We start from the raw sequence: 20,600 nt of genomic DNA on the forward strand, positions 1-20,600 counted from the left end.
AGTGTTTTAAACCGCGGTATCGCGGTTTAAAACACTTTTTAAACTTTATAGCTGGCGTAGGCAGGTACGCGCTCGGCGCTTACCGTGCACGCGGCTCTCATTCACTTCCTATGTAGCCGCGTGCACGGTAAGCGCCGAGCGCGTACCTGCCTGCGCCGGCTATAAAGTTTAAAAAGTGTTTTAAACCGCGATACCGCGGTTTAAAACACTAACTAAAATAAGCTCCGGCACCAGCTCACCCTGAGCTGGTGCCCGGTATTTCCATCAGAAACCTGCCACTTCAAGTGGTAGGTTTCCTTTAAAAGAGCAGGTACGTCTTCACCCAATATAGCTTCAATTCTGGATTTTCTCTAAAATGGGTTAAATGCCAAGTACTCTTGAAAGTACACATATCTGCCCTAAGCCTCTTTCTAGACACCAACTTGTCAGAAAATTCTTGGATTAAAAGGTTCCGCAGAGCTTCAGAAAGAATAGGTCTCAAGGAGGAATGGTTTTGGGTCTTATCAGTGGTAATCCCTTTGAAATCTCTCTGAAGCATCCTAGATAATTGGGTTATCCTGAAGAACCATCCAGGGTTCCTACCCAAGGTGGTCTTCAAGCTCTACCTTCAACAAGAGATTACCCTACCATCTTCTTAAAGAGAAGAAGAATACTACACCTTGGATGTAAGAAGATGTGTTCTGGAATATCTTGAAGTTACCAAGAGCTTTAGGAAATCAGACCATCTCTTTATTCAATTCCAGGCTAATCGCAACTGTTCTCCCACTAGCAAGGACACTACCTGTATGGATCAAATCCACCATATCTTTATCCTACCAGGATTACCCATTCCTGCAAAACTGATGGTCCACTCAACTAGAGCGATATCAACCTCCTGGGCAGACACATCTGTGTCTATAGAACAGATTTGCTGAGCAGCTGGAAGAATCCTTCTACTTTCTTTAGACACTGCAAATTAAATATAGGTCCTGACCCTGCTCTTTATTTCGGGAGGAGAGTCAGCAGTTTCCCCACCCTAAAATCCTTAAAGAGGACCTGTCACCCTGGAAAACCCACACACCAAATGTACCCCCATAATCCTCCCCCAGTCCCTTTCTCTTACACGATCCGACCTCTTATTTAGTATCTGGTGTGCTGGCAGTCGGGCTTATTCATTAGGGGGCGTGCCAACACACCCCCAGCACGCCCCCGCCAGTGGTCACATTGTAGGAGAAGCTCCAGTAAGTAAGCCCGGCCACAGCCGCTGACAGTGCGGCGTGGCCAGCCGGCCATGTGAATAAGCCGGCCGGCCACCTTGCGATGCTGCCGGCTTCTCCTACAATGTGACCGCACCAGATACACGATCCGACCTCTTATTTAGTAAGAGGTCGGATCGGTTTCAATAAATTTACTGCACATAAATTTAAAATAAAAATGGCTAGGGAGAAAGGGTCTGGGGGGAGGATTATGGGGGGCACATTTGGTGGGTGGGTTTTCCAGGGTGACAGGTCCTCTTTAATTGGATTTTCCATAGTCCTCCTCAATGGCATGAGATTTCCCACCATAAAAAATATCTCTATATAATTAAAAACGACAAAATAACCGTACTTAGAATTGTCTTATAAAACAAGGCTTACCGGGAAAAACTCAACAGCTTTTACACCACTAAACTACCAACGCCTACAGGTAGCATATGAAATATCTAGAATTCTCCTTTTTTTGTCATAGCTTGCCTATAAAATATCTAATTCAGAGTGAAAATATGTAAATTGTTCCGATTTCTGACAAAAGTCAGAAATGCTGTTATTTCTTAGGTTTTTACAATGGCAGTGACTCTTTTTGGCCTATGTCCTGTATCTTTACTCTATTAATAATCTGGAATTTAAGAAACTAGATTTCAGTTGTCCCTGAGGAGGCATTCTTAAATGGTGAGAACGTGATTTTAGTGCTGAACTCTGCCTCCATGACTTTAAACAGCCAGTTTACAATTCTTTTCAAAGTTGATTTTCTGGATGATGCCACCATGCTGAACCATACAAGCCACATGATCTGGGAGGTGTTTAGCTGCTTGATAACATGCATGTCTTGGTTTATTAGGTCAATATCTGCTGAGGGGTTCCCGGTAACGGCAGTTGTTTGCTGTATAATACATGGAAAGGACTTGGCCTGTGTACCTCCTTATGTGTGAAGTATTAAAGGGAACCTGTCATCAGGAGCTCTTTTTCTGGCTCCCTCATGTCCCCATAGAGAATAGTATACACATTGCCAAAGAGTTTCTGCTGCACAAACGTAGCTCAAACGTTTGATATGAATTTTGTTTTATTTGATCAAGGTGGGGAGGCCAACTTCACTCGGGTTAGTCAGCTCACCATATCCATATGTGATCTTGGACTCCATTAAGAGTTCACAGATAGGAGGCAATAGGACCTACATCAGAAGCCACATAATGGATACAAAAAAGAAACAATGTTCTCCAGTACTTCCATAGATAAAAAGTAAAAACATACGATACAGGCAGTCCCCAGGTTACTTACAAGATAGGTTTCGTAGGTTTGTTCTTAAGTTGAATTTGTATGTAAGTCGGAACTGAATATTTTATAACTAACCCCAGCCAGAATTTTTTTTGGTCTTTGTGACAATTGGATTTTAAAAATGTTGGGTTGTCATAAGGACCAGAAATGAACAATAAAGCTTATTTGCAGACACTTTTTATAACTCCTACAGAAAAATATTATCGCCTAGGGCTAAAGTACAGTGAATTAGCAACATCCAGAGGGCCGGTTGTAACTAGGGGTGGTGTGTAAGTCGAGTGTTCTTAAGTAGGGTACCGCCAGTATAAGCAGTTTTTTTTAGACTTGAGTCAAGAAAAAAAACAAAAACTGTACTGACCTTCCGAAACACCCCCCCCCCCCCCCCTTCCCTTCTTTCCCCGGCAGGTCCTCTTCTATCCACCATGGCTATCCATGCCGGCGCACACACTAGAATGTCATCGTGCGGCTGACTTCATGATGCCTGCAACGGACCATGCGGGGACATGGAGCCGGTGCCGCGATGGATAGAAGACGACCTGCCGGGGGGGGGGGAGGCGTCGGAAGGAGAGTACACTTTTTTTTTATTTTTCCTACAGGCATTATATTAGGGGCAGTGGCTGGCAGGCTAGCAGAAGAAAGAAGATGGGCGCAGAAGCCTGAAGACGAGCCGCGCGGACATCGGGGGAGCAGCGCTGCACATTGGGGCCACTGGAGTGTGAGTATATAAGTTTATTTTTTTTTTTTTTATGCTGGGGTGGCTGTATACTACACGGGGCAGGCTGTATACTACTGGGGGCAGGCTGGGCTGGGCTGTATACTACTGGGGGCAGGCTGGGCTGGGCTGTATACTACTGGGGGCAGGCTGGGCTGGGCTGTACACTACTGGGGGCAGGCTGGGCTGGGCTGTACACTACTGGGGGCAGGCTGGGCTGGGCTGTACACTACTGGGGGCAGGCTGGGCTGGGCTGTACACTACTGGGGGCAGGCTGGGCTGGGCTGGGCTGTACACTACTGGGGGCAGGCTGGGCTGGGCTGGGCTGTACACTACTGGGGGCAGGCTGGGCTGGGCTGGGCTGTACACTACTGGGGGCAGGCTGGGCTGGGCTGGGCTGTACACTACTGGGGGCAGGCTGGGCTGGGCTGGGCTGTACACTACTGGGGGCAGGCTGGGCTGGGCTGGGCTGTACACTACTGGGGGCAGGCTGGGCTGGGCTGGGCTGTACACTACTGGGGGCAGGCTGGGCTGGGCTGGGCTGTACACTACTGGGGGCAGGCTGGGCTGGGCTGGGCTGTACACTACTGGGGGCAGGCTGGGCTGGGCTGGGCTGTACACTACTGGGGGCAGGCTGGGCTGGGCTGGGCTGTACACTACTGGGGGCAGGCTGGGCTGTACACTACTGGGGGCAGGCTGGGCTGTACACTACTGGGGGCAGGCTGGGCTGTACACTACTGGGGGCAGGCTGGGCTGGGCTGGGCTGTACACTACTGGGGGCAGGCTGGGCTGGGCTGGGCTGTACACTACTGGGGGCAGGCTGGGCTGGGCTGGGCTGTACACTACTGGGGGCAGGCTGGGCTGGGCTGGGCTGTACACTACTGGGGGCAGGCTGGGCTGGGCTGGGCTGTACACTACTGGGGGCAGGCTGGGCTGGGCTGGGCTGTACACTACTGGGGGCAGGCTGGGCTGGGCTGGGCTGTACACTACTGGGGGCAGGCTGGGCTGGGCTGGGCTGTACACTACTGGGGGCAGGCTGGGCTGGGCTGTACACTACTGGGGGCAGGCTGGGCTGGGCTGGGCTGTACACTACTGGGGGCAGGCTGGGCTGGGCTGGGCTGTACACTACTGGGGGCAGGCTGGGCTGGGCTGGGCTGTACACTACTGGGGGCGGGCTGGGCTGGGCTGTACACTACTGGGGGCAGGCTGGGCTGGGCTGGGCTGTACACTACTGGGGGCAGGCTGGGCTGGGCTGGGCTGTACACTACTGGGGGCAGGCTGGGCTGGGCTGGGCTGTACACTACTGGGGGCAGGCTGGGCTGGGCTGGGCTGTACACTACTGGGGGCAGGCTGGGTGTGTACTGGTGGAGTCTGTGACCAATGCATTTCCCACCCTCGGCTTATACTCGAGTCAATATGTTTTCCCAGTTTTTGGTGGTAAAATTAGGGGCCTCGGCTTATACTCGGGTCGGCTTGTACTCGAGTATATACGTTAATTTCTTTTTCTGATGCACTGCTCACTACAGGAGAAAGAAGTAGAAAAGATGTTTAGAGAAGCTATTTCCCTTAACACCTTGCCGCCGAGGACCTTTTTTTTTTTTTTTTTGTTTTTGCGTTTTCATTTTTCACTCTCCACCTTCAAAGATCCATAAGTTTGTTTTCAGCGAAACAAATTGCACTTTAAAGTGAAGGTATTAAATATTCCATGCTGTGTGCTGGGAAGCGAGAAAAAGAATTCCAGTTACGGTGAAAAAACGTGTTTGCGCCGTATTCTTGTGGGATTAAATATTACGCCTTTCACCGTGTGCCCCACATGACATGTCTACTTGATTCTTTGGGATGGTGCAATCATGGGGATACCAAATTTGTATAGGTTTTATAATGTTTTCAACCATTTACAAAAATTAAAACCTCCTGTGAGAAAAAAAAATAATGCTTCATTTTGCCATTTTCTGGATCTAATAACTTTTACATACTTTGGTGTATGGAGCTGTGGTTGGAGTCATTTTTTGTGACTTTTGATGATGTTTTCAATGCTACAATTTGTAAGACTGTATGGCCTTTTGATCACTTTTTATTGAATTTTGTATATTTTTCAAAATGGCTAAAAAGTAGTATTTTCACTTTGGGATGCTATCTTCCATTACGGGGATAAGCACCAGAAATATTAGTTATTATATTTTGATAGATGGGCCATTTTGGTACGTGGCGTGTACCATGTTTATGATTTTTAGTGTTTATTTATAGTTTATATAAACCCCTTAGCGCTTCGCGCTGTACCTGTACTGCGCCAAGTCCTGTGAATGGTGCTCAGTGCAGGACAGCTAAATTTTCAACAATGGGGGATATCAACCCCAAAATGGTAAAACTGGAAAAAGCATCTCGTCTCGCAAAAGAAAATGCCATCACATGGCCCCAATAACGAAAAAGCGAAAATTTTATAGCCTACAAAAGGGGCCAATGAGGAAACTAAAATCCTGGCAGCTGCAGGTCCCTCCTTCCTTTCTGCGCCTTGTCGTGCGCCCATAAAACAAGTCATGGCCACATGTGGGGGGTCTCTGAAATCGGGAGAAATTTCATAAATTGTATGGTGGGTTTTCTATTTTTTATCTTTTGGAAATGTGTAAATTTTAGGGCTAAATGAACGTATAACCGACAAAACTTGACCATTCTAAATTTTACCTCCATTTTGATTCAATTACTATGAAGAACTCAAGGGGTTAACAATCTTCCTAAAAGCTGTTTCTGATAGCTTGAGGGGTGCAGATTTGAAAATGGGTTGATTATATACGGGGGTTTTTATGCTAAATATGTAAAATTTCATTTAAAATGGTATTTATCCCCAAAATAGTAAATTTTGAAAATACGGAAAATCAATATTCTATTTGTAAGCCGCGTGACATCAAAATAAATTATCCAGACATTTCAAAAATGATGAAAATGTAAAGTAGACATATGGGAAATGTTACTCAGCAAGTTATTTAGGTTGTAAATCTGCCTGAAAATGTGATGATTTTGTATTTCAACAATGGAAAATTTTTCAAACAAATTCATAATTTTTTATTCTTTTTTTTTATGTAAATAAACGCAAAACTTATCAGCTAAAATTAACCACTAAAATGAAGCACAACATGTGTGGGGAAAAAACAATCTCAGAATCGTTTAGATAAGTAACAGTGTTCATAAGTTATAACCATATAAAATTACGCAAGTCAGAATCCAAAAAATCGGATCCGCTACAAAATGGCTGTCTCCTTAAGGGGTTGATATTATTTTTAACTGTGTATATAAATATGTTAATATGTATATGTGTGTGTCTGTATATATGCTCTCTTTTTAGACGCTCTAGGGTACATTAACCCTAGATGGTCTGCTTGTTCCTACCATATACTGCAATACTACTGTATTGTGGTATATGGCATTTTTTCACTGGCAAAATCTGCAGAAACCAGACAGCGTCGGGTCTGCCGAAGATACGAGGCTGTGATGGCAACCGATCTCTTTGTAGACATGGCAGCACTTACAGGAGGAATATTACAGAGCTACAGAGAAGTCACATGTTTATACTCTCTGTACAGACTTTCTAATACTTTTCTTATAATAATGGTGTGTTGTGTCTTGTCTTCCCCCGGGTACACACATGGTGGTGATATTGATCTTTCTATACTGCATATGCACTTATCTTATCCTGTACCTATTGCCAGTGTGTTTTTAATGCATATCAATAAATTTGTATGGATTTTATAAAGAGTATTTGATTATCAGCCTGTGATATAACACCAGATCTTAGCAATTTTTTGATCTTTATATTTCTACTGGTGTTAGGTCTTGTTCATTGGGTCCATATTGTTGACGTAGACACAGTTTTGATATTGGAGTGTTTTCACACCCTTGCATGGTTGCGTTTGGCTTATGATGTATGTCTGTGGGCATTTAACATTGTATATAGAAGCCTTATGCACTGTAAAATTTGTACGTGAAATATACTTGTCCTCCATATTTTCTATGCTCCAGACTACCTTACAGATGCATAGTGATATCTTTGAAAGAAATGTTACTGTTAAAATACAAAAATATGACAACAAGCTTCCACACCTAATTTATCTCTATTTTCTATCTAGAAACAGATAATTCTTGAAATTGAACGTTTAAAAGAAAATTAAAGATGGCTGCAAATAAACCAAAAGGACAGAACTCCTTGGCATTGCATAAAGTTATCATGGTGGGAAGTGGTGGTGTAGGAAAGTCCGCCTTAACCCTGCAATTTATGTATGATGAGGTAAGTGAGTGAACCCCTACTGCATCTTGGAATTGTTATCAGTGTACTGTATATACATATACCGTATAGACAGCACACTGACCGTAGGAAGAGAGAACAGTAATTTAATTTGGGGCATACAGGTAGTCACTTAGCTGCTGGAGCTGCTGGCATTGTAAGGTAGTATAGTGGATACAATTTTTGAATGTCTTGACCTGACCAAGTTTTTGCAGCAGCATATTAATGGCAATCAAGTGTAGTATTTTCTGTGATATAAATTAGAAATTGTATAACCTCCACCTTTGTCCATTGCCTAGGAATTACTGCTAAGAGTTTTGACTAGTTGACTAAGTCGTATTATTGGAGGGTTAGGTTTTAAAAGGGGAAAAAAGACCAAGCTCTGAACAGCTCACAGAGCAGTGTTCAATCCATCATCCGTAAATGGAAGGAATATGGCACAACTGCTAACCTACAGAGTCATGGCCGCCAACCTAAACTTACAGCCCATACAAGAAGAAGGCTAATGTGAGAAGTAGCTAACAGATGCACATTAGTTTCTATGATGCTGGTTCTGGGCTGGAGAAGACAGAGAGCTTATTTAGCCCATTAGGTCCAAAAATTGATGCAACCTATTTGCAAAAAGTTTTGATGCATAACAGATCAAAGATCAAAATTACCATGAGCAGCGTATGAAACATAGTCAAATAGTGCTAAAAAACCTCACCTTGGCTTATACACGAGTCAATTAAAAAAAAAAAAACTTGCAAGCATGGCACGTCTTCCCGATGCTCAGAGTGGCTCCCTGCGGCTCCTCTTCTTCTCTCTGCTGTAACAGCCTGCAGAGCCCGGCTATGCGCTCTGCTGGGCGGCGCACACTATGATGCGGTTGAAGACTCCATAGTGTGTACCAGCTGGCAGAGCTGGCTATATACTACGGGGGGCTGCCTGGCTATATACTACAGGGGGGCTGCCTGGCTATATACTACAGGGGGGCTGCCTGGCTATACACTACAGGGGGGCTGCCTGGCTATACACTACAGGGGGGCTGCCTGGCTATACACTACAGGGGGGCTGCCTGGCTATACACTACAGGAGGGCTCTGACCAATGCATTTCCCACCCTCGACTTCTACTCGAGTCAATAGGGTTTACCAGTTTTTGGTGGTAAAATCGGGGGCCTCTGCTTATACTTGGGTCGCCTTATACTTTCACGGGTTTTTTTTGTTGTTTTTTTTTAGTTTGTAGAAGACTATGAACCAACCAAGGCAGATAGCTACCGCAAGAAAGTTGTGCTGGATGGAGTAGAAGTCCAGATTGACATCTTGGACACTGCAGGCCAGGAGGACTATGCAGCTATCCGAGACAATTACTTCCGAAGTGGCGAGGGTTTCCTTTGTGTCTTTTCAATCACAGAACAAGAATCCTTTGCAGCCACTGCAGATTTCAGGTGAGTATGCAATATGTCTGATTTATTAATTTTTTTTTTGGTCAGAAGTATTAGCAAAGGGAATTAAAGTTGCTCTTGAACATATGGGAAATTCATTTGACACACTTCATTATGAAGGAATTTGAGGATACAAAGCAGCTTTTTTTCAGAGGCAAAAATAATAACTTCTCATGAGAACCTATTTTCTCTAGTGATACATTCTATTACTGATGCCTAGTACAACAGACTTCTTTGTGAAACCCTTTGCTTACTGCATATAGAGATTTATTCATTGATACTTTGTGATGGTAAAACAAAAAAAAATGTACATGGGTTTCATTCCCACGTGCTGATATTACCAAATAAATCCATTGTGCCAAATTGCCTTCAGAAGTCAACTACTTAATAGTACGTAATTTATTTTCAGTATAACTAGCTGTTTTTTTACAGAAACATTAGTGAACAAACATAATGATGAAAACCAAGGAACACATCAGACAGCTTGGGGATATAGTTGTTCTGACAAAGCTGTGTTCAATCCATCATCTGTAAATGGAAGGAATATGGTACAACTGCTAACCTAGCAAAATCATGGCCGTCTGCCTAAATTGCCAGCCCATAATGGGAGAGAGCTAATGTGAGAAGTAGCTAACAGATGCATGGAACATAGATGGAGCTAAATGCAAGGCAATTATGGAGGAAAACTTGTTGGAGACATCACAATAGAACCTTTTGTTAAAGAGGACCTGTCACCCATAAAAAAGGCACTCGGAGCTGCTTGCTAAAGTAAGCTGCTCCTAGGGCTACAACCAGTGTTGTGCAACATCCCCCACCTATCCTTGGGGCCTGGAGGCAGACGCTTCCCAGAATACCGGAGTGGCTGGCGGTTGTGGCCTAAGGCATGCTGGTGCTTGGTATGAGGACCGGAGGTCTGTCCTGCAGCCTGGCAGATCCCCAGTAGGTGGTGTGTGCAAGAAAGATGGAGGGAGAGGCTGATTTACTGAATCTCCCTGGGGCAACCCCTTTGGTGTCTGTAGTATAAGTCCCTGGGTAATGGATGGGGCGCCCTTGGTGTTACAGCCGTATCCAGGGAACAGATGGAGGCAACGTTGTGCAAAATAACTTGCGGTTCTTTATTAGAACTGCAGGCAACGGGCCAAACGATCTTGTTACAGAAGCCGGATTGTTGGAGATTCTGGATTACTGGAGTGGTCATGGAGAGTGATCCTTAAGAGTATATTCACCAGCCAGGTAGTAGGTGCAGGCTGGGATACCCCTCCCACTCCATAAGCCTGTGGTGACTGCCAGGTTTGATGCGACAGTCCCTGCCTCCTAGTCCCCGCATGAATACACCAGACAGTGTCTGCTAACGTTATCTGAGGGTTCCGATAACGATATCAGTGTAACAATGCTACATCTGTTGTAGCACTGGGAGCTGCTTACTTTAGTAAGCAGCCCCTAGTGCCTTTTTATAGGTGACAGGTCCTCTTTAACTTCCTCAATCGGAGCTCTCACCCATAAACAGTGGAATATTTTATCTCATTAAAAATCAAAATAGGCTCACACATGGGGAAACAATGTTTGCATGATAGAGGGTGAAAGACAAAAGGCTGTGCTCAGTTGTTTCTCCTTCACTCTCCATCGTGCATATCTATATTTTACAATGATCAATTTTTTATAAAGTGAAGTAAAGACTTCACTATTTATCCAACTTTTCTTATTTTCAGCTGAACTGAGTTCAGTTGTTCAATATTCAAGCCGATGGAGCGAGTTTTACTAAACAAACTACATCTTAAAGATCATCTACCGTAGATGATTAGTACTCGCCTTCCCTTCCCATCCCCTTGTAACTGTGGCCACATATGCCCACCACCTACACAGCTTGCATAGAGCTGGTGACAATACCAGTTGTCTACGAATCTTGCAAATGCAAGATAGTTACATTACTTGCGCAGCCGCACTGTTACCCAGCAAGCTTTGCAAGGAATGGAATCCTCTTGCAATCGTGAAGGTGGTGCCACGTGAGTACATAAATTACATGCAGGTAAGAGCCGAGAGGTGCAGGCTAATTTAAATATTTAAAAAAAAAAACTTTTTAAAATTTTTTTTATTTAATTATTTTTTTTATAGATGAGCGGAGCCAAACTTTGAGTCCGGGGTTCAGGTGCATCCCACACAACCCAGTCATATTGCCAGATTGCTATAGGTGCAGCCAATCCGGCAAATTCACACCCCTACCTACCGGCCATGGCTGTGATTGGCCAGTAGTAGACCCCCTGAAAATGTCCATGAAGATGCCAACTTGGCCTGTAAAAATTACACCTTACACTGCTCTTTCTGCCAAAGTTATCAAAATGTCATACTGTTTTGCCACCCACAGATTTGTAGGAACAGTCATCAAAATGTCCAGTTCCCAAAAAAGTATCAATAAAAGTAGGCCCCTTTGTCCACGAGTTGGTTCTAAAAAAAAAAAAAAAACCCATCTGATTGTGTGTGTGTGGGACTTTCTGTCACCTCTACCTGTTGGAAGGGACAGGGACAGGGACAATCCTTTCTAAGGGCAGTTTATGAAAATGTATTTCGTTCTGGGGGTTAATTTGCCTGACGGGTTCACTTTAACAGTCTGAACCAGCATATCGGTTCTAGGCTTGTCTGGTAAAACCTGAACATACACTAAGTGAGTTGGTCTAAACAATCCCACTCATGGGCTATGAGCCATTAACCATTCCACATGCCAGAGAATGAAAAAGATGATGGCAACCAAAAATGGCAATATAAATGTATACATATTACATGTATATTTTTTCATGTTTTGATGTACTACCTGTAAATCTGTGTTATTGTACTATAAATGGGAAAACTTAAAAAGTTATTGCACTTGGAATGCAGTAAGGAAAATGACTTTGTCCTAAAAGGGCCAACAAGCTTATGGTACTGTAGTGCCCTCTGGTGGGGATTCACTTAAAGGAAACCTACCACTTTAAAATGACCCCTCTGACCCACAAATACCTTAAGCTAGCTCAGGATGAGCTGATGCCAGACCATATTTTCAATTAAACCAGAAACCGCTGTATTTGTAGAAACATTATTTTCTTGTGGTAGTAAAATCTCTCTTCGGCGCTTCTATAAGCGTCATACAGCGCGCACCCCGGACCCTACTCCGCGATCACGCTGTCGTCAGCGCCGCTCCCGTCACTAATTTTGCTGTGCCCGAGAGCCGGTGACGTCACCGAGCTCTCGGGCACACTAGCGCATGCGCACCACCTCCTCCCGGCGCGTCGCGGCCGGATCCCATTGCGCATGGGCGAAGTCCCGAAGCCTCGTAGTATCGCGAGGCTTCGGAGAGAAGACCCAGAAGACCACCTCCACTATGCTCGCCGCTATACTTCGCCCATGCGCAATGGGATCCGGCCGCGACGCGCCAGGAGGAGGTGGTGCGCATGCGCTAGTGTGCCCGAGAGCTCGGTGACGTCACCGGCTCTCGGGCACAGCAAAATTAGTGACGGGAGCGGCGCTGACGACAGCGTGATCGCGGAGCAGGGTCCGGGGTGCGCGCTGTATGACGCTTATAGAAGCGCCGAAGAGAGATTTTACTACCACAAGAAAATAATGTTTCTACAAATACAGCGGTTTCTGGTTTAATTGAAAATATGGTCCGGCATCAGCTCATCCTGAGCTAGCTTAAGGTATTTGTGGGTCAGAGGGGTCATTTTAAAGTGGTAGGTTTCCTTTAAGCTTCCATTTTCAGGCATTAAATGTATTGCTTCATAAATACATTTGAAACAATTCCAAAGATAAATTGTGAGACCAATTTCAGTCATGACCAAAAAATTAGCCACCTGCATGAACACCTTCCTATCTGAATACATACTCCGAGATCAGGCAGGGTTTGTCCCAGGCAGAAAAGCTAATGACCAGACGCGCAGAGCCATAGAGCTCATTTCCTTAGCTGAATCCGGTTGGGATGGAGGGGGTAGGAGAAAGGCAATGATCTTGAGCCTTAACCTGAATACCTTACATTTGTCCTCCACCAAGTTGGATTTGGATTTAAATTCTCCTGGGCCACAAGGGTGCTACCTTAATTGGGGACTTACGTTCTCAATGGCTACCATACGTGGAGCAAACTACCAACCCATGATCCAGAGATTGGAATCGGACCTCTCCTTTTAGTCACAATATTCTATGCCATGCTTTGGCAGGAGGGTAGGGGTCAAAATCACCCCGTTACCGCGCATACTCTATCTGTTTTGGACCCTGCCTATACGCGTAGTCACAAGCCATATAAAGAATCTACAATCCAAAATACAACTATTTATCTGGGGAGGGAAGCATTCTAGGGTACCTAAAAGTACAATGTACGCCCGGAGAACAATTGGAGGTCTGGGGACACTGCATCTACTTCATTACTATCCAAAAAAAACGATAAGTATAAAGGTGATCTTTATTCACCCATTGCAAAATGAGGTGCAACGTTTCAGCTCATTCATAGAGATAGATGCTTGACAATGACTCTATGGATGAGCTGAAACGTTGCACCTTATTTTGCCATGGGTGAATAAAGATCACCTTTATACTTACCGGAGTGCTGCCTCATTGCATTTTTTTGGATATCTGACCTTACAAACCGGTGGATCGGGTTTGTTGGAGGCGTGTACCCTCCATTGGACTTGATCCATTATACTCCATTATATGCTTCTCCACAATCGTGCTGTTTACTTCATTACTATAATGCTGCCAGACTAGCGAACATGACATCAATTTACCGAGATCACAATTGGTACAAATTGAAGCAGCAACATGCTACCCAATTTCCTTTCAAAACCATGCTATTGCTACGCCCCTCGAACAGACCTACTCTTCTGGCTCCTGTACTATCACAAATGATGGCTCTGTGGGATGCCCTATTGAGAAGACATTCTTTAGCCTCGTCCCATAGGCCTCTGGTCACTATCTGTTGTAACCCAGTGTTTGTACCGGGCTTGCAGAAGAGAGATTTTCAATGGTGGGTGAATAAAGGATTCCATAGAATCCCGCCTCCTGAAATCCATAGATGCCTCCAAATCCGTAACTTCATGACAGCGTGGAAGGCCAGGCATACATATAAATGACCAGAAAAACCGACTATGCCCTCATATAAAATATATCCAGTACAGCTCTCAATAATATAGGATACATATAAATGACCATTCTGGAAAACCTATGCAAATTTTCGAATGGTGGCGAGCGCATTGACACATCTTAGGCTTCTTGCAAACTGATACAATATATCTTGTTGGCAGCCAAAATGGCAATGGAGAAAGCATGGAAATCGCCACAATCCTGTTTACAAATGTCACCACTAAACTATCATGGATCATGGTTGATGATCACTTGAGAAGTCTACTGAATGAATCTGATGAAATATGGAACCCTTGGAAAGCAAAATTGGAGATTCTCCCATTAGATCCCTGATGGCTACCAGACTCTATAACAACATGAGATGGGTGTAAGCACAACCATAGTGTTGTATAAGGGGGATGAGCCTGACTTGACCATGTCTTTGTAACCCTTCCCACCTTCCCCCTACGTTTTATGTCTATTTGTGTTTTTCTAAGTTTGGCTGTTGATTGGCTACTCTTGAACTTCAAAAGGCAGCATATGTCATGCAGAGCCACATTATATGTAGTCAAATTCCATGTCAAGAAGTACCGAGTGGCCATAAGCAAAATATGTTTTCAGGATGATGAGGTCGAACTATGAGATATAGGCCATAACTAGTTGGACAGTGCGTCTGGCCTGGAAAAGTGAAATAAGTGCGTTGATCGCGGTGGTGCAGGTGCGACATGCACTGGAAGGCATACACTTCCTTGAAGAGGGTGGTTCCCTGCAGACATGAGAGACAGTAGATGGTTTATGGCTAACCAATGGAGTAGTTTTATACAGTCCCTTACTATCCCTCACACGGGAATTGACATATATAGAACAGATATTCACGAACAAAGTTGCTCCTAGACGTATGATCTCTGCAGATAAAAAAGGTCAGTGCTCAACTCTTCTAAGTCACAATTCACATTCAGTAGGTAATCTCGCCACCTTCCCTTCATTTAGAAATTGAGGATCTCCTAGGTTTCTCCTGCCTTTTCTTCGTTCTCCCGAACACTGGATTCAATGCACCCCTGAACCACTCCCGTGTCAGTGGTGCACTCTTAGTCCTGTGTCAGAAGATAAACGAACAAATAGTGCAGAATCCAAAGGTTCAAGAAGGATATTTTATTGTATATACTCACAAAGTGGAGTTAAAAAGCGTGCATGTAACAGTGTAGAAAACGTCAAACACCTCGCCCGGACGAGGTGTTTGGCGTTTTTTACACTGTTACATGCGCGGCATGGGAGAGAGCATTGAACAAAACTTTTTCTGAGGAGGAGTGGGATAAGGCAGCTGTCCTGACTCATAAACTCTGTCTCGTCACAAATCCAGGAGACAAATTTTAAAATTGTGGCAAGGTGGTACCGAACCCCAGTGAAGGTGCATAGGATGTTTCCATTGGTGTCTGACACCTGTTGGAGACTTGCGAGGAGCGGTTTTCGCACTTTATAATAAATTATGGTCAGATAATATTACACCACTTCCAGAACTTGGGCTATTGTCTATGATTCGTGGATCTATCTCAGTGGTAAAGGAAGGCTTTCTGAGACCATGCATTTCCGCCAACCGTCAGATTATTCCCAGACTCTAGAAGTCAAGTGTTCCCCCTCCATATAATGAGAATGGAGGAGATGAGAGCTATGGAAGGGCTGGTGGATTCTCAGCTTGATAGATTCACCAAGGTTTGGACTCCAGGGATCGACTACCACAGTTTGATGGAATTTGCCTCTTGGATAGCAGGAGCTGGGGCAGTCCATTGATCCCTATTATGTCAAATTCCTCCCAGGTGCAATTAGCAGTGGATAATCGGGAATCGGCTTGAAAGATTTTCATCCCATCTTCCCCTCTTCTTTTTCCCTTGTGTGTCCTCTCCCAGTGCCTCTTATTTTCCTCCCCCCCCCCTTCATCCCCGAATGTGCTTCCCTTTGTCTTCTCGTGTAGTATATGTTTAATATGGTTAATGTTGTTTAGTTTTTGTTCCTTAGAGACACAGAGGTCTTTAACACTCTCTTCATGCTTTTCATCAAAGGAGTTAGCCTGACATATACTGGACGCATTATTTCTGTGTATGCATGCTTTAAGATACAATATTGCTTTGGTATGTACTTAATTCATTAGTAAACTTTGATTTGTTATTTACTATTTTCAATAAAGTTTAATTGAACAGAAAAGTGAAATAAGTAGTTCAACACTGTAAGTCGTAATGTATTTACCCAACATAGGGTCCCATTGTTGAACCTGGATTTTATTTAATAAAATTTGGTGGAAACAAAGTTAAATTGTTATAGAACGGTCATTTCCGGTACCAGGATCTACGGTGGTATACTGGAAAAAACTCCTGTCAAACTAATGTGTGTTATTCTTTAGGGAACAGATTTTACGTGTAAAAGAAGATGAGAATGTTCCTTTCCTTCTTGTTGGAAACAAATCGGATCTGGAAGATAAGAGACAAGTTTCTGTAGAAGAAGCGAAGAGCAGAGCTGATCAGTGGAATGTTAACTATGTTGAGACCTCTGCAAAGACACGGGCTAATGTTGACAAGGTACAAAATCGAGTAGCATCTGATCGATCAGTATGACTTATTCTACTTAACTGCATCTTTAATCTCCATTAAGGTTGTTTTTGTGCATTCAGCTGATAGGGGTGCCCTCTGTACTTCAACTGGCCTCTACAACAACTATTTACTATAACTTTTTTTTTTTTTTTTTTAACTCGAAAGGTATCAAAGCATAGAATATAATGTGATTCCTCTAATTGCAGGTTTTCTTTGATTTGATGAGAGAAATTCGTGCTCGAAAAATGGAAGATAGTAAAGAAAAAAATGGGAAGAAGAAAAGGAAAAGCTTAGCCAAGAGGATAAGGGAAAGATGCTGCATTTTATAATGAAGGCCCTATTGCTCCCACTTTCTTTTTGTCTTTTATTGAACCATAACCTGTAAGCATGCCCCATGCAGCTCAGCTAATCGGCTGTGCTCATCATTACAGAGACATTACCATATACCCTACGCATGATAAGGACGCTGCTCTGGACAGACCTTCACTAACCTAAAAAGGGAAGAGAAAATAACTGTAATTTGTAAATCCATTTTCCAAGACATACTATGATTTTCTACAGGGTTTCTGAATATACACATTCTTTAAGAAGCAGCAGTAGTCTATGAACACTGACCATAGTAGCTGGGATGAGGAGATGTCCTTTTGTATGTATCCGTTTCCTTCTCGGAACGATCAACAGCAGTCTGTAGCAAACTGTCATACATGTTATTTGTGGTAAAAACATAACAATGTAGAAGCTGTTGTACTAGACGAAATATATGTAACTAGGCCATACCACCTCTTGTCATACCTTCGTATATGTTAAAAATGCCAGTAGATCTGTTGCAGAGTGAATGTCCCATTCTAAAGACTAACCATATGTAACGGGATTGTCCCACACATGTATTTATGATGTATCCATAGAATGTCATTAAGCTTGGTAGCTGTGGGTCCCACCATTTGAGACCCACACTTACCTTGAGAACAGAGGTCCATTGACTGTACTATCTCACTTTATTGAATAGAGAGTGTTGGTCTTGCTGACCGCATGCTCTCCATTCACGTCTGCAGTTTTGGGTATTTTCAGCATTTCCTATTGTTTTGAATGGAGAGAATGCAGTCAGTCTGGACAATGGTCGATTCAAGAGAGTGGGACAGAGGTCAAAAAACCTTTGTTTTATGGATGAGGCCCATCAGGTGTATATGTATACGTGTATAATATAAATATATATATATTATACATCACAGAAACTATGGCTATGGTCATAAATGCATGAGATGGGAATAAGTATTTAATATCAACTGACAAATGAAGTGATGGCAGCCTCAGAGTCTACAAGCTCCTCAATCACTCCACGAGTTTAAAAAAAAATGCATTATGTGGCACTTTATTTTTATTTTTTTTACCATAAACAATGTGCACCAGCAGTAGCAATGTATAGCTGTGAGAAGCTCATTTAGATTAAATAAAAAATTTAATTTTCGATAGAACAGATTTCTAGGAAACCGGAAAAGTGGGTATGGAAAGCTGATTCGATTCCCTTGTTTTTATTTGTGGCCTGATTTTGTTGCTAGCAGAGACTCCCTTGAGTATCTAACTTTTATAGTTGTATCCACCTGGTTCCAGTCATTTTAAAGGCTTAAAAGTAAAAGGGACAGAATGGGATAAAATTAAAATATCTTTATTTATTACTTAAATCCCAGCTACTTTCTACTTCCTAGTCCTTGATGTCAAACTGGAACGAGCAAGTATTTCCCATTGTTTAGAGTGACTAAGAAGAAGAGTAGACCTGGGATCAGCAGCAATGGGGGATAAATGATGTATAAATCCTTCATTTGTTTTTACCCATTCTACCCTTTTTAATAGAAAAAAAAAATACTAGACTGCACCCTTTAGTGTAAAATGACAGGTTTTTTTTTTGTAACTAAGGACTCTTGTTCTGCGTTATAAAAAAAAAATAGAATCTTCGAATAGGCAAATCTACTATTAAACTAGAAAAAAGGATACAGCTCACCATATATCCATGTATAACTAATATCCAAGGACACACATCAATTCTATTGAACTGATATCCTTGGAATCATTTAGCTGGCATCGCACAATTTATAAGGCCATCAGTATAAATTGGAAGAGGTGCTGTATTACCGAGGGCATCTCGCAAGACATCCCATTATGGTCATATCGCCATTTAATATTTTGTAAGGATATGGATAAACACATGTAGAGGCTAAGACTCCTTGATGTATCTGGCGGCTGCACTGCCAGGCAAATCTAAGCACGGTCTGACCTAGCATAATTTTACATAACCGCCTGCGAACATTCAGTGATGACTGGCTTTAGTGACTGAACGGCCCACTCTGGTGGTCCTGCCCCCTCCATGCAATGTGTTGCAAGAGTAATTGCAATTTCTTGCAAATTGGCATAGTAGCACTGCTAAATCTCCCCCTTGAAGTGTATATTTCTATAATGTGAGTGGAAGCTTGTATACGCTGATCCAGCCCTTAAGGAATTATTTCACATGGCCTTGCAAGCTTTATGTAGAGCAGTTAGATGTACTGTAATATTCACATTTCCTACTTGCAGTATGAAGCAGACGGGGGGGATGTGTAAATCTGAAGATGAGAATTTACAGACCTAACGTTCTGCAAATTCTCTTAATACATAAACACTAACCTGGCAAATTACTTGCTATTTTTATGCTTTTATTAGGGCTTACTTTTATAGCTTTCAGTAAATCCTTGATCCTTCCTTGACCTGAACACTATGACCTGTGTCACAATTTTTAGGTTCATATCCCTATGTCCACTCTCTATAGAAATATCCTTTACACATTTATTAGCACAGTTTTTGTGTGGTCCGCTCTTCATAGTAGATATAACATGAGGGAATGAAACTGATGTTCAATGTGTTCTTCAGACAGCAAGGTGGAGAAATAAAGAAAGTATACTGCCTTTTCTTTCTAGAGAATTGCTGTGAATTTTTGATCGTCTTAATAAGCCAAGAAATGCTAAATGCATTCAAGCATAAAACAACCTACCACTTCTCTGTTGTATATAAGGAGTAATTTTGCTGTCCATCACACATCCCATATCCAGGAAGCATTACATGAAACTGGAGGTCAGTGGAGACCTCTTCATTTACTTACTGTGATTGTTTCTTTGTTTTTCTAAAGTTTTTGACCACTAATACTTTAGGCTGATACTACACAGAGGATTGAATAAAATACATTTACTATATGTTTCTGTAGACTTAACTCTCTGGGCGTCTATATGTAATACCAATGAGAACATGTTTAAAATTTCTACATCAGACTACATCTGTGTAGCCTCAGCCTTGAAGTGTACTTGATGCCTGCACACGTTAGCGACAATCATTTTGTTTGGTGGACCAGTATTCATGAGGATATATCCTGTGAATTGAGCTGGAACAAGTGCCTCATGCATGTAATCCATGAAGTGTTTTAGATATTTGATTAAACCCTAGTAAATTGATAAGTTGCTTTCTCATGACTATCTTTTCAACACACAAAATGGCTGCCTTCCCAGTGTGTAGGCAAAGAGTTCACTTATAATAGTTTTGCAGCTATGACACTGGGTACTGTGGTATTATGAAGCTACGTGTTTCTGTAACAATAGATAGGCTGATTCCACAGCCCAGCTTTATATTTTTGCCATGGAGCCATTTCAAGTCAAATAAAGTTCATTTTTCTAAATGTGTAGTAGTTGTATATGTCTAATTCTAACATCTGCCCAAAGCTTTTCTTTATACGAAAAGCATCCAAACTCACATACAAAAATTCATTGTAGATTACTAAAGAAGAATCAATGATGCAGGGGTTTATTTTGCAGAAGATGAAGACTTTCAAAGACTCAAATATCAACTTAACCTTGAAGGGGTTTGCCAGCTATACCAAACTGTAACAGGGTAAGTATTAATTCCTAATAGGAACACCCTCTTAAAGCTTGGTGTTCCCCACTGGGAGCCTTGGGTCACATTAACCCTGGGCAGCAGGACTAGGGACTTTGTGAGTGCTG

The 20,600-nt window shown here is 42.9% G+C and overlaps 1 protein-coding gene across 3 annotated transcripts in view; it reads left to right on the forward strand.

Annotated features, from left to right (window-relative positions):
* The window catches only part of RALA (RAS like proto-oncogene A), a 28,902-nt gene extending 8,624 nt beyond the window's left edge, over positions 1-20,278 (forward strand). For 2 of the 3 annotated variants that reach the window (XM_072153325.1, XM_072153326.1), the window contains exons 2-5: positions 7,344-7,501; positions 8,718-8,926; positions 16,398-16,572; positions 16,791-20,278. In XM_072153325.1, coding sequence (XP_072009426.1) covers positions 7,388-7,501; positions 8,718-8,926; positions 16,398-16,572; positions 16,791-16,913 — 621 coding nt within the window. In that variant the 5' untranslated portion in view covers positions 7,344-7,387 and the 3' untranslated portion in view covers positions 16,914-20,278. Of the gene's footprint in view, positions 1-3,204; positions 3,226-7,343; positions 7,502-8,717; positions 8,927-16,397; positions 16,573-16,790 lie in introns of those variants that run through there. The other variant, XM_072153327.1, reaches the window with a different exon arrangement.
* The last annotated feature ends 322 nt before the right edge of the window (positions 20,279-20,600 follow it).

Source organism: Engystomops pustulosus, chromosome 5 (genome assembly GCF_040894005.1).
Source record: "Engystomops pustulosus chromosome 5, aEngPut4.maternal, whole genome shotgun sequence".
Lineage (NCBI taxonomy): Eukaryota > Metazoa > Chordata > Amphibia > Anura > Leptodactylidae > Engystomops > Engystomops pustulosus.